The 15,465-nt window shown below is 40.6% G+C and overlaps 1 protein-coding gene across 1 annotated transcript in view; it reads right to left on the minus strand.

Annotated features, from left to right (window-relative positions):
• The window catches only part of LOC125459774 (golgin subfamily A member 4), a 709,733-nt gene that overhangs the window by 69,390 nt on the left and 624,878 nt on the right, over window positions 1-15,465 (minus strand). Inside the window, exons 37-38 of the mRNA XM_048546606.2 lie at window positions 7,502-7,611; window positions 4,903-4,977 (exon numbers count right to left, since the gene is read on the minus strand). Of these exons, the coding sequence (XP_048402563.2) occupies window positions 4,903-4,977; window positions 7,502-7,611 (185 nt within the window). The remainder of the gene's footprint in view (window positions 1-4,902; window positions 4,978-7,501; window positions 7,612-15,465) is intronic.

Below are 15,465 nucleotides of genomic sequence, written 5' to 3' on the forward strand. Positions count from 1 at the left end.
GGATCAAAGGTGGATAGAGGAGAAAATAGGTGGAGAGGAGACAGGCAATTCAAAGAGGCGGGAATGGAGCCAGGAAAGGTGAGTGTAGGTGGGGAGGTAGGGAGGAGATAGGTCAGTCCAGTGAGGATGGACAGGTCAAGGGGGCGGGATGAGGTTAGTAGGTAGGAAGTGGGGGTGTGGCTTGAGGTGGGAGGAGGGGATAGGTGAGAGGAAGAACAGATTAGGGAGACGGGGACGAGCTGGGCTGGTTTTGGGATGCAGTGGGGGGAAGGGAGATATTGAAGGCTTGTGAAATCCACATTGATACCATTGCGCTGCAGGGTTCCCAAGCGGAATATGAGTTGCTGTTCCTGCAACCTTCAGGTGGCATCATTGTGGTACTGTGGGAGGCCCAGGATGTCAGGCACCATCCCTGCCCCTTTAACTTGTTTGTCTCCTCTCCACCTATCTTCTCCTCTATCCATCTTTGACCCGCCTCCCCCCTCTCCCTACTTATTTCAGAACCCTCTCCCCATCCCCTTTTTCTGATGAAGGGTCTAGGCCCGAAACGTCAGCTTTTGTGCTCCTAAGATGCTGCTTGGCCTGCTGTGTTCATCAGGCTCCACACTTTGTTATCTCTGCCATCCTTACCGAGTCTGGTTTACACGTGACTCCTGAACCACTTAACTCTTGACTGCCCTCTGGGCAATTAGGGATGCATAATAAATGCTGTGTAGCCAGCGATACCCTTCTCTTGTGAATGGATAAAAAAAAGAATAGTTGCCCAAAGAAGGCTTCTACTTCATCCTGGACACAGTACTCACTAATATATGTAAGGAAGATACTATTATCATCCTTGGGGACTTCAATTCCAAATGACAGGTTTGGAAAGACTGCCCAACTCTGGAAAGAAGGAATCAACATGTGCAACAACAATGGGATTCTCCTACTCACCAAATTCGCGGAACATAGCTGGTCATCACCAACACACCTATTCACGATAAAGACAAGTTCAACACTTATTGGAGGCAACCATGATCAAAGTACAGGCACATAATCAACTGTGTCATTGTTTGATCCCACGGCCAAAAGGATGTCGTCATTACCAAAGTGGTGTCAAGTGCAGGTGAGGACTCCTAAATGTCTGTCAAGTGCCACTGAAGCAGGTGAAGATGAAGAAACAGTTCAGAAAAAGGTCAACATTGAGCAATTACTAGAAATAAGCAGAACTAGTGACAACATCTTTCCCAAAATTTCCAAAGAGTTAATTTTAGTGGAGTGCAGGAAATCTGGGAAGACTGAATACAGCCATTATCTCAGCTATGAAGACACCATCGGCTACAAGACCAGGAAACACCAAAAGTCGTTCAATGAGAATGACCACATCATCCAAGACCTCATCGACAAGAACAGACTCTCCATGCCTAGCAAAGCAACATTAGCAGAGAAGTGGAGAGGAGAACTCATCAAGCAGCAAAGGCTGGGCTACAAAGAAGAATGAGAGAAATTAAAAATCAATGGTGGACTGAGTAAGTTATGGAGCTGCAACTCCTTGTTGACAAACAGGACATCAGGGCTTTCTTCGATCAATTTAGTGAACCAACATCCTTGGTCTCAAACCAGTGCAAAGTAAGAATAAAAGTAACAGCCCTTTTGAGACACAGGGGACACATTAGCCTCTATTGGAGGGAACACTTCGAAGAACTTCTAAACTGTGATACAATCATCAATGAGAACATCTTTGAGGAAATCCCCCAACTCCCCATGAAAGATGATCTTGTGCTCCCACCCAGTGGGGCAGAGGTTGAAGCTGCCATTAGGCAGATGCATAATGGAGTATCGGTTGGAATAGATAAGACTACTGTGGAGATTTTCAAACTTTGAGGAACAGAGTTTACCTGTCATTTCCATCAACTGCTCCTGAAAATCTGACAAAGAAGAAATTCCTGCTAATCTTATAGATGCTGCCAATAGCATTGTTTTCAAGAAAGGAAACAAAGTTGACTTTGGGAACTTCAGAAGAATCTTCCTGTTCTCCATCACCAGGAAGATCATTGCTCAAATCTTTGCTAGGTGCCTTTTCCCAGTCTCAGGAGTAATCCTTCCTAAAAGCCAGTGTGGCTTCTGATCGACCTGTGGAACTCCAGATATGATTTTCATTGTTCACAACTCCAAGAGAAATGCCAAAAACGACATCAAGAATTCGACATGGCCTTCATCAATCTCATCATGACTTTCAAATCAGTCACTGAGGTAATGCTGTAGTAGATCCTGTCAAAGACTAGCTATTTAACAAAATTCATCAACGTCCTCCACCTCCTCAACAACAAAATGTCAGTAACAGTCCTCACAGACAGATGACAAAATCCTTTAAGATCAAGACAGAGGTCAAGCAGGGACGTATCATTAGCCTCACCCTTTTCTCTATCTTCATTGCAACCATTCTTCATCTTGTCAAGAACAACCTTCCCAGTGGTGTGGACATTGTCTGTAGGATGTATGGAAAATCTTTCTAATTTAGCTAAATCTAGGAGGATTTTAAATTTTTAAATGTTAAATTTAATTTAAATATTTTGGCACTTCGAAGGAAACCTGACTTAAGTCATATGCAAATATAGTTTTCCTGCGAAAATGGAAATTCTTCTTAGCCGTTCAGGAAATAAGTTACCTTGGGGAAAGAGTATAGTTTATGAAACTTCCAGACAAAGAGATTTTGGTTAGAAATCTGTATTTGTATTCAAAGCTGAGAAAATCTAAAATCTCATTTCTGTGAGTGGTAATTGGAAAATTTCTCCTAGCTCACAGGACTGGAACTGAGAAGAATCAATTAAGACAAATGTAAAGATTTGAGAGGAAAGGAAATTTCCCCAGATTTTGATTAACTGTAAATTGACGGTATTAGGGAGTAGCTGTTTTGCCATGTGTTTCAAAATCTTCCAAACTCATTAGTATTTAGATAGCTTGGTTTGTTTTTTGTTATTTCTTTTATGTAATAAACCTATTTCTTCTATTAAAATGAAATGTGCAGATTTTTGTGCTTATGTGGAAGGGAGAGACTATCTCATTAAACACATAGACTGCAGAGTTCAAGAAGGGTCACCACCATCTTCCCGAGAATACCTCTGTATGGGCAATAAGAGCTGGTGAATGATGACTAGGTTTCACAAGTGAAATATCAGATTTTATTCTGGGCTCTGTATTGTCCAGCAGTGACATCAGTTGAGATCATTCCACTTTGTTATGTTTGAAGCCTAGGTTGTTGCTGGGTAGCCTGTTCATTTATTAAGTTCTTTGACTTTTCTGTAGTGGTTGTTTATAAATTAGTGGTTTGTGATGCCCTTTCAGAGAGCAGTTAAGAGTTGGCCACATAGCCATGGGCCAAGTCACGGATGCAAATCAAATCAGATAAAGGATGGCACATTTCTTTCCGTGAAGTACATTAGTAAACCAGAAGGCCTTTTATGACATTTATATAATGTAGTTGGTACCTGAAAGAGTTAACTGATATCATGTGATTGGCTTGGGAGGAGCCGACCAGTGCGTGTATCAGTTTCTAAATGCTAAGTTCTATGTAGCTACAGAGTAATGTGTACTTACTTCAAAGTCAGCCTGAGGTATGATAAAAGACTCTTTTTTTTAATATTTCTTGTCGCATGTGGGCATCGCTGGCTGGCCTCATTTATTTCCCCTTTCTAAGCTGCCCTTGAGAAGGTGGTGGTGAACAGCCTTTTTGAACTGTTGCAGTCCATTTGCTGTAGACAGACCCACAAATCCCTTAGTGAGGGAATTCCAGGGTTTTGACCCAGTTACAGTGTAGAAACACAATATATTTGCAAGTCAGAATGGTGAGTGGCATGGATGGAAACTTGCAAGGTGGTGGCGTTCCCATGCACTGCCCTTGTCCTTCTGGATGGAAGTGGTTCTGTAGCTCAGATGTGATGTGAATATGAATTAAGTGCTATGCAATAATCTACTGTCTTCAAACATGACCAACCCTCACTACGACTGAAGACCTTGTTATGGGCATCCATTCCCAGCTGGTATCAGTAATGTAGATGGAATATAAATAAGGACGAGTGGAAGTGAATCCAACATATCTCAGATAGTACTGGTGGACGCATCCACAACAACCAATGATAATTTCTTATCATTTCATTTAATATAATGCACAGATGGTCGATCTGAAGACACTCTGCGTGCCTGTCCACTTACAGACTCACTTTACTTTATGAAATGAGGTCAACTCATAACTTTAATCTTTTCCCTTCAGTCCATTGGCAACAATATATTGTGAGAGTGCTGAATTTACAAAGCAGAATTTCTAGCACCAGTAGCTTCCAAAGGTTGAATGATTGTGGTGCCCAGAACACACAGAAATTCAAATCAAATCTGAAAACGTGACCAAAATATTGAATGTCCCCTACTGGCGCTTTTTATTTTTAAGCTACAATGAAATAAGCTTTCATGTCTCTGAGTACAAGTGGGAAGACAGAAATCAAAATGTATAAAGGTCAAATAAATCATAAGACATGTCAGGCACATAACTAGTCTGGGGAGGCATGGAGGATGTGAGGAATAAGGGAAAACTGAAGCTCTGAACTCCATTTACACAACAACCTTCAAACCTGGGCTTTCTGAAAAGAAACATTCACTTGCTCATCTACACCATCCTACAGCTTAATAAGCAAAGAGCTAATCGGTCTGCTTAGTTTTGATCGGACTCATCTACTTCTCAAAATAACTTTGTACATAATCTGTCTCCGGAGCTGATTGAACAACCATGTTTGAAAGGAAGAGTGCTGTTTCTCCTTCCTATCCAAAGGTGTGTTCTCAGGTAATCAAGCACTACAATATTAATAACAGTAATACTAGCACAGGCAAGTTTGACATTTACACTAGTTAGTTCCCAGTATTGGTACTTACTCTTTTTCAGTTGTTAGTTGAAGTATTTTCTTTGTTTGCTCTTTGATCTTATTTCCAAGTTTTTCATTGGCTTGTCTGTTTAAAAAACACAATGTTTTAATTGCTTGCAGTTAATGCAGGAAACACACTAACAAAACCTACAATAAAGAACGACATAGAATGGCTTTTTGACCATGGAAGCACCTGGCCTCATGCTGCTTAAAAATAAAAGTAATGCTATCATGTTTTATACACTGCATATTTTTCTACCTTTTCAGGAACCTTATCAGAATTTGAACATTCAGTTTCTATTTATGCTTATCACGCTGCTGCAGAAAAGTTTACAGTTGAATAATTAATAGAAAATAAAAAAAAATGTGTGATTTGTAATATGCACTACTGGATCTCCTAATGCATTCATCATGGGCAGAAACTTAGAAAAAAACAACTGACCAGTCCATCTTTTTAAAACAGCATAACATCATCTTGCCATCATGTGGTTGGTTGCTTTTACTATGTTTTGTGTGTTTGAAAAATATCCACGCATATTCATGAATATTACCTTACCGATCTGATTCTAGGCTTTTATTAGCATTGCCGAATTTATTTTAATGATAATACTACATCAGTGACTGCTTGCTGCCATTACATCTGCTGAACGTTCATTCCTATAAAATTACTTGGGTCTGGGGAGCTTCATTTTATTCAATTTTAAACATTCAATTCTAATCTAATATGTACAGGATAAAGATACAATATGGTCAAGGGGTTCGGATATGTTCTGTTTGATGAGGACATAGTTTGAATGGTTTATGAAGTTTATTTGAGAGCTCAGGCACAAGGGCCAAAGGAGATACTGGGTAGGATAAATAAATTACATTCAGCGCAGCGCTGGATACAAGTTATTTATGCCAGCAGTCCAATGATTCACACTCCTTCTCATGGTAAGAAATGATGTGATAGCACAATAATCAGATTTGAATGAAAACCACCAAGAATGGTGCAATTTTGTTGCTATGCATCACATGATGTATGTGCGACACCACAATGATCCCTTTATTATGTTACTTCTGTATTAATTAATTTAACCTAAAGCTAATAGTATCGCTCCATCAATAATGTAAGATTTGTGATGTTGCTTATTTCTGTGATATGATTAGATGATGTCAGTCACATTACTCAGTAATTTTGATCCAGGTGGTTTCCTAGCAACAATCACAATGTTTTCACAAATCAACCACAAGGCGCACCAGAACTCCACTGTTCTCAAATCACATTCAATTTTGATTTTTTTTGCAAAAAGATAGTTGGGAATTACTTTAAAACCAAGATATTCATTTAAATAAATTCTAAATATTTAGTTCTGGTTTAATATAAATACATTTACTACATAAACAATAAACATAAGATTCACTCAAGAGGCAGAGGTTACTATGAATGATAAGAACTTAGCTCGGATGTTTTGTGGAATTAATTTGTTATCAGAAAGTGTGCATTTCCAGACAATTTTATTCTATATAAAAATATAAAATAATCCTTTTGAGTGGTTAGTCATCCTAGATCATGACTTATATTGTGGTTATCATGTTCCCTTCACCACCACTAACTGCTAATATTTAGCAGCATTGTGGCTCAGTGGTTAGCACTGCTACCTCATAGTGCCAGGGACCTGGGTTTGATTCTCATCTTGGGTGACTGTGTGGAGTTTGTATATTCTCCCTGTGTCTGGGTGGGTTTCCTCCAGGTGTTCTAGTTTCTTCACACAGTTCAAAGATGTGCAGGTTAGGTGAATTGGCCATGCTAAACTGCAAATAGTATTTAGGGATGTGTAGATTAGGTGGGTTAAAGGTGTAGGGGAGTGGGTCTGGGTGGCATGCTCTTCAGAGGGTTGGTGTGGACTTGTTGAGCCAAATGGCCTGTTACCCCACTGCAGGGATTCTATGAAATGTTCCCATGTCACTTTCTACTCAAAATGGCAAGCTTGTTTCGATATGAAATTAATTATATGTTCTAACTTATTTTAAATAAAACAAACTAATGGAGGAATGTACTTTAGTTAAAAAAAGCTGCTTTTCTTTAATATTTTCCTACAAATGGCATGGGACTTGGTAGGAGAAGACAGCCATTGTGGTTCACATTTTGAGGATTCAAGTACTTCATTTGGTAGGCTTGTCTTGAGTTGGAAGGTTGTGGGTTCAAGTTCTCCTTCAGGATTTGTTTCATGGTTTAGTATAGGTTTGTTTATCAGTTTGCAAAATCCATCCACCACTCTACACCATTTTTGCAAAAGGCAACAGTGTGAATGTATGAATAAAATTAAGCATTTTGATCATTGAAGAAACAGATCTGCATCAAACCGTGTTCAGATGAGTGCAGGACAAATGTTTCAACAAAATGTGTTTTTTTTTGGCAATATTATTGAAATAATCATTGGTCCTGTTAACTAGTTCTCGTATTAAAGTAATGGGCACAGGCTCAGATTTTCATACTCCATTATTGGTCAAGGCACCTAAATTGACAGCTGAACCACACATATATTTGAAATATTCCAGAATGTTAACTAGTTACATGTTTAATTTGTGGATCTTTATGAAACAATAATAGAAATTAAAGTACTTACTTTTGGTCCTTTACCCACTGATTAACGTTTGCTACAACCAGTTCACTTTCTCGATGTAATCTTGAACTGTCTGACCTGGCACCATGCAGGGACTTTCGTAAGGTCTCAAGCTAAAACAATCCAAAATTGTAGGTTAGAATAAACTAATTTCAGGGAATTTAAATCTGATGTATAACAAATAAATGGTGATGTTGCAATGAAAGTGTGTTGAAGTATGTCCATCCTGTGCTAGAGTGTTTCAGCACGGGCTTGTGACTCTAGCCTTTCACATGTTGAGTTTGTATTTCTGCTATACAACTGCAGGAAAAATCTACTAGACCATCACAAGAGAATCCCCAACAGAGGTAGATGGAAAATTGGAAGAGCAGTTACCCTGACATATAACTTAAATTCAGACAGGTATTGGCATAGGTCTGACACTAAATTATAGTCTTTGCAGTTGAAGTGATGAAGTTAGCAATGTTTCAATCATTAAAACTGTGAAACTAACAACAAGATCAAGCATCAGTAGTTAAATATGGAAATTTGAAAATTGTCTGTTATTTCCTGCGCCTTCACAGAGTATGCTCTTGAAGTCCCCACAGACAGCAATTCTGTAGAAATCAATGAACTGACGGGAATTCCCCCTTATAAGTCGTAATGTTATTGTTGAAAACACCTAAAATAAAATTATGAGATAACAAAATGTGGAGCTCGATAAACACAGCAGGCCAAGCAGCCTCTTAGGAGCACAAAAGCTGACGTTTCGGGCCGAGACCCTTCATCTGAAAAAAAGAAAATTATGCCATGCTAATGGGGTGCAAGTGGATTTAAAGGATCTATATGAAATAACTACTGCTTAACAATTTCTCTGGTCGTGGAAATCTATTTTCGTAGTTCTGCTATTGTCACACCCACCAAGTGCCCATCTCACGGTCGGTGACTTGTATATTAACACAGCTCATGTGGCCCTTTTAAAATTTGTCATGATTTAAGTTAAAGAAATCCAGCAGTTGTATTTTCATTTTGAACAGGTTTAAAGTTGGTTTATTAAAGTTATTACTCAAGATTCCTTATAATAACGAGATAAAGTTACCAACAAAAATGTCAGATACCAAAATTACAACAATTAAGTGTAAGACAAAATAATATTTAGAACTAAGCCACATTAGGACTCCGTGATTTACTGTTGGTTTAGTTTCTTCTTGCTGAAGTTCAAAAGGTCAGATCCAATAGCTGAAATGGTTTCTCCAGTTGAATAGCTGGCATTTTCTTGTAAAGGCAGGCTGCTCAGAACAGCAGATTTTGGGATGGGTAGAATGTTTCTTATTACTGCCCAGTTCTGTGGTTTCAGCACTTTCTGCCAGACTTTCCTTCAACAAAATAGCTTCGATTTCTGCAAAGTTTTATCTCTGAATCCTCCCTTGCTCAAAACCCCTTTTTGCTGAGTTCTTTTGAAATTCTTCCTCCTGTTTCTCTCCAAAGCTAGAATTCTTATACCTTCATTATCTGTTTGCAAACTCCTGGTATTCCAAAAGTTTTTACCTATTTACCTATTAGCATTTGTAGCTATATAGATGGGTGACTTGTGGCATCAGCTTATTTTACCTTCGGGCAGAATTTTCTTATGATATTTTTGCAAAGTGCCAATTTCATCAGGTTTCATGGAGGGTTTCTCTCCACTAAGCTTAATGTGATTTCTCACTATATCATCCTCAACTCACCTCATTAGCTACCTTCAAGACTCTACAATATCTCACTCATTCTGTGCTAGTCTGAGTCGACCATCTTGCCTTGTTTGGATGAAGTTGCCATTCATAGAATCAGAGATATATAGCTTGGACATAGGCTCTTTGGCTCAACTCGTTCATGCTAACCAAGATGGCATCAGCAGGGTTCAGCAACAGTGGTGACAGGGCTGGCGCTGGGCTAATGTTGTGGTGGTTAGCCCCAGGCCTGTGGCAAGTTGGAGGAGCCCACAGATTGCCAGCGGAAATGGTGGAGGCAATGATTGTCATGAGCTGTAATATGAAGGAAATGTGAAGATGAACACTTCTGCTTTTTTGCTTGGTTTTATATTCTGTGTCAAGTTTTATTTTCTGTGTTAAAGATGGCACCGGACAGTAGTGACGCTAAACAACAATTTTCACTGTATTTGTAATATACATGACAATAAATAAATCAAATCAAATTGACAAGATCTCCTAAACTGAACTAGGCCCATCTGCCTACGTTTGATCCATGTCCCTCTAAACATTTCCTGTCCATGTATCTGTTCAAATGTTTTTTAAATGTTCTGATTGTATACACCTCTACCACTTCTTCTGACAGCATGTTCCATTTATGCACGGCCCATTGTGTGAAAATGTTGTCCCTCAGGTCCTTTTTAAATTTTTTCCTCCTCATGTTAAACCTATGTGCTATAGTTTTGGCCTGTCCTAGCCTTGAGAAAAGACCTTGGCTGTTCACCTTATCTGTGCCCCCCATGATTCTACAAACCTCTATAAGGTCTGCCCTCAGCATCAAGTGCTCCAGGGAAAAAAGTGCCAGGCTATTCAGCCTCTCCTTATAACTCAAACCTTCCAAGCTTGGTAATATCCTTGTAAATCTTTTTTGCACCCTTTCCAGCTTAATAACATCCTTCTTATAGGAAGGTGACCCAGAAACGTGTGCAGAACTCCAAAGGTAACCTTAGCAATGTCTTGTACATCTGCACCATGATGTCCCAACTCCTGTACTAATGAAGGCAAGCGTGCCAAAAGCTTTTTTCACCACCCTGTCTACCTGTGATGCCACTTTGAAGGAACTACATACCTGTACCCCTCAGGCCCTCTGTTCGACAACATTCCCCAGGACCCTACCATTAATTGTGTAAGCCCTGCCCTAGTTTGTCTTACCAAAATGCAATACCTCATGTTTATCTGAATTAAAGTCTATCTGCCATTCCTCGGCCCACTGGCCCATTTGATCACGATTCCATTGTATTCTTAGATAATCTTCTTCACTGTACACTCTCCTACCAATTTTGGTGACATCCACAAATGTGCTAACCATGTCTCCTTTATTCTCCTCCAGATTGTTAACTTAAATGAGAAACAACAGTGGACCCAGCACTGACTTTTGCAGCATGCCACTGGTCACAGGCCTTCAGCCTGAAAAACAACCCTCTACCACCACACTCTGTCTCATACCGTCAAGACAATTTTGTATCAATTTTGATCACACATGATCCAACTTTACTAACCAATCTGCCATGTGGTGCCTTGTCTATGGCCTTGCTAAAGTCCATGTAGGAAATGTCCACTGCACTGCCCTCATCTATCTCCTTGGTCACCTCTTCAAAAAACTCAAAAAAACTTGTATGGTATAATTTCCCACGCACAAAGCTGTGCTGGCTATCCCTAATCAGAAATTGCCATTCTAAATGCATGTAGATCCAGTCTCTTGGAATCCCCTCCTACAACTCATCCATTACTTATCTGATTAGTCTGTAGTTTTCTGGCTTTTACTTGTAGTTTTTTGCAATATTACCCACCCTCCAGCCTTCTGGCACCTCACCTGTGGCTGTTAATGATATAAATATCTCCGCTAGTTGCCCTGAAATTTCTTCCAGAGCTTCCAACAGTTTCTTGGGATACATTTGATCATTTCCCAGGTACCTATCTACCCGCTCATGTTTTAAGACCACCCACACCTCCTCTTCTGTAATGTGGACTCTTTTCATGACATCACTGTTTAATTCCCCAAGTTCCCTAGCATCCATCTCTTTCTTCACGCTAAATACTGAAGCTGAATATTCGTTTGGGAATTCATCCATCTCATGTGGCTCCATACGTAGATGGCTTCATTAATTTCTAAGTGCCCTTTTCTCTCCCTCGACACTCTTTTGTCCATAATATACTTGTAGAATCTCTTTGCATTCTCCTTCACCTTATCTGCCAAAGCAATCTCATGTCTCCTTTTTGCCCTCCTAATTTCCCTCTCTGGTATACTCCTACAACCCCAATACTCCTCAAGGGATTCACTTGACATACGGTTCCTTCTTTTTAGTGACCGCAGCATCAATATATCTCGGCATCCAGTGTTCCTTACTCTTGTCAGCCATGCATTTCAGACTAATGGGAATGTGTTGGCCCTGAACTCTCCTTATCTCCTTTTTGAAGACCTCCCACATGCCATATGTCCCTTTACCTGTGATTAGCCTCCCCCATCAAAATTTTGAACGTTTCTGTCTAAAACCATCAGAATTGGCCCAAATTAGAATTTAACTTGTGGACCAGACCTATCCTTTCTCATAACTATTTTGAAACTAATAGAACTATTGTCGCTGATCCCAAAGTGCTCCCCTACTAACATTTCAGTCAATTACCCTGCCTTATTTCTCAACAAGAGGTCGAGTTTTTCCCTTCACTAGTAGGGCAATCTACATATTGAATGAGAAATTTTTCCTGAACACACTTAACAAATTCCTTTCCATCCATTACAGCAATCCCAGTCTATGTTTGGAAAGTTAAAATCCCCTACTAGTTCAACCATATTATTCTTACTGTAATCTGAAATCTCCCTGCATATTTGCTCCTCAGTTTCCCACTTACTGCTGGAGGGCTTATAGTACAATACCTTCAAATTGATCATCCCCTTCTTATTTCTAATAAGAACAAACTGCCATGATCAAAACATCACTCCCTCTCCTCTCTTGCCTCCCCTTCTAGACTTCCTATAGCATCTGTACCCCGGATCACTGAGCTGCCAGTTCTGTCTATCCCTCAGCCATGTTTCTGTGATAATTTTGACATCCCTGTCACGGGTACCCATCCATGCCCTGGCTTTATCTACCTTACCTGTCAGGCCTTTTGAAATGAAATACATGCAGTTTAATTCATCAGTCTTTCCTTGTTCCCTGCTCTGCTCTCACCTGCCTTGTCTATTTAACTTGATCTCTTTAACTTTTGTACCAGCCTCAACCTTCTCGTTTGTCTCACTACTGTTTAGAGTTCCACTCATCTGCCAGACTAGTTTAAACCCTCCCAAGTAGCTCTTGCAAATCTCCCTGCTAGGATAGCAGTCCCCCTCCAGATCGGGTGCAGCCTGTCTCTCTTGTACATGTCACCACTGCCACTGAAAAGATCACAATGATCCAAAAATCTGAATCCCTTCTCCCAGCCCCAGCTCCTCAGCCACTCTGCCCTATCCTCCTAATTCTCCTCAAACTAGCACTCAGATTCAGAAGCTATCCTGAAATGTTCTTCACATTATCTTTGGACATGGAAGATAAAGGAAAATTGGTGCCCTGCTTTGTGGACAGGGACCTGGATGTCCTGGTCAATAGAGTGCTAGAGAGGAGGGACATCATCTTCGTTTAGGACTGGCTGAGGAGGCCACATCTTCAGACTTTTCCAGCCTGGTCACCAAGTTCAGTGTAGTCTCAACTGTTCAGAGAATACCCTGAGGTGCTGTAAGGAGGTAAATGACCTTCACTTCACCTGGCTAAGTCTTACTGCCATCCCTCTGCTACCTCACACATTCTCTGTCCCAGCTTCTGCCTTCACCTCCCACCAAGAATAAAGCCCTACCACTTTCATTGCTGCATTCAGCACCTTCTTTCATTTGGTATGACTCTTCTTCCCATCCTCCCATAATAACCCCAAATGGCCTCTCTTCAGCCTACTTATTCACTTGGAACACCTCACCAGCTTGCCCCAACTTCTACCTGCACTAACTGTTGACATTTTCATCATGTTCAATCCCTCCCTTTCTCTCTTTCCAGAAGACAACACACAATAGGATAAAAAGGGCCCAGATGGTTGGTAGGGTGCCCTCACAAGGAGAAAATTCTGCCCTCACAAGGAGAAAACTGGGACTGCTTTGGTAGAAAGATTAAATAAAAGATATTAAGAGCACTCTAGGACAAGTGTGACATTTCATTCTCAATAAAGTCTAATGTTTGATAAAACATTTCATAATGCTGCTAAATTGGTTTGCTCTTGGCTTTGTTTAGGCTCTGCTGTAGCTCTTGCACTGTAAGAACATGCATCAGTTCTCGTGAATGATATTCCACCGAGCGATGTCTCCAGAAACTAAACACCCATATGTTGGTATTGCAGCAGTGACCTCAGTGGATAAAAGTATTGCACTTGTGTGATGTGGGCAGCAATGTGTCAGCCTAGGAGGTGCATAGCAAACAGTGAGGCAAAGCATAACCGCTCCCATGGTTTGGGAGACTGCAGGTCTGGATTCTAAGCAATGAATGGGTCCTTGTGTCTTGCCATCTATTGAAGGGCCTTACATTGCTGTGTTTTGCAACATTCTCCAACACGTCAAGCCACTTACCTTGCTTTACTCTAGGTGCAGTTAGAACCATTCTCTTACGCACTGAGCAGTTACAATTTCCAGGATGATGGAAAGTGACAGTGATGCTCCTTGGAAAGCAATTTCTAGACTGTTCCTTTGTGAAAGTGAGGCCTCAAAAATCCAAATCCCCTTTATGGAATGGTAGTGTTTCCATAATTTCTATAGAATCCCCCTACAGTGTGGAAACAGGCCATTTGGTCCATTGGGTCTACACCGACACCCCAAAGAGCATCCTACCCAGACCTATCAATCCTTGTAATCCTACATTTACCATGTCTAACCCTTGAACACTATGGGCAATTTAGGATGGTCAATCTGCCTAACTTGTACATCTTTGCACTGTGGGAGGAAACTGGAGCACCTGACAAAAACACACAGGGATAATGTGCAGACTCCACACATGAAGTCATCCAAGGGTGGAATCAAACCCAAATCCCTGGTGCTGTAAGGCAGCAGTGCAAACCACTGAGCCACTGTGCCTTGTTAGAGCTGCCCATGACTGAGCACCACAAAACTCCCAACAACACCATAGGCTATAAACTTCCTCAGGTCCCTATTAAATATGCCTATATGAGCCTGCACCCACCGATCCTGTCACCACCCAACCCCACCAGCCCCAAGCTTGCAGGGTAATCATGCCGGGTTTGTTGATTCACCGTACATCACTGGAAGCCAGCATGACTCTTTCCAAAAGCAAATTTCCCAACTCTTGCATGACCCCATTCCTAACCATGCTTTATTGTATCCTTGTTTTATAGATTGAGTTTCCTACAACAATCCCCCACAACTGTCATCTCTCCTGCCTCTCACTCTGCAGCTCTTTATCCCTTTGTATAAGTTCCCAACTCCCCTTCCTGCAACATTGGCCCCCACATTTTCACTGTTTCCACTTGCCTTCATTGCATGAACTCAACAGAATGACCATAGTCCACACCCTTAAACAAACTAACTGCTCAAAACTGCATAAAAAGAGCCAATACACTAAATAATGGCTATACAGATCCCGACTGTGTCAGCCTTGACCCTGAACTGACTGTTTAGGAGCTACAGGACTGATCATGAACTTCAGAAGTACCGTCCCCGGGACCAAGAGCACCCAGATAAGACTCTCGGAACTGATCTCAGAGGCTGCCCTTGACTGACTATACCAGACCTCCTGATTGATAGGTGGACTTTGGTGAAAACTACACTCTTTAGATTTTGAGATATGGCTGTTTGCTTGTGGCAGGAGGTAGAATAAGAAGTTGCATATTAATGAGGTGAGAATTGTTATTAATGACACTGTTAACATGCATTAATCTCAATTACAGACACTTTGTCACTCCTTAGCGAGAATATCATCACGTCGCTTGGAATTCTGTTTGAAAATGCAATGACTTCTTGTCAATATGGAAAAAAGGTTTCGCCCAATGTCATGTGTGATTTTTTGCCATAGCCCGTGTCATTCGGGCTGCTACAGCATTCTGTCCCATATGTTCACTTAGATTCAGCTTAGTTGTTCCGTATAAATCTATAATGCTTTACCTTCTTTGTTCATGACTGTTAAGTTGACCTGTCTTATTCAGAGAAAAACTCCAGTGTATCTAAATTTATTACATTATCTGAAAGTCTATTCATGATAATTCTAATGCGTG

This window comes from Stegostoma tigrinum, chromosome 16 (assembly GCF_030684315.1).
Source record: "Stegostoma tigrinum isolate sSteTig4 chromosome 16, sSteTig4.hap1, whole genome shotgun sequence".
Taxonomy (NCBI): Eukaryota; Metazoa; Chordata; class Chondrichthyes; order Orectolobiformes; family Stegostomatidae; genus Stegostoma; species Stegostoma tigrinum.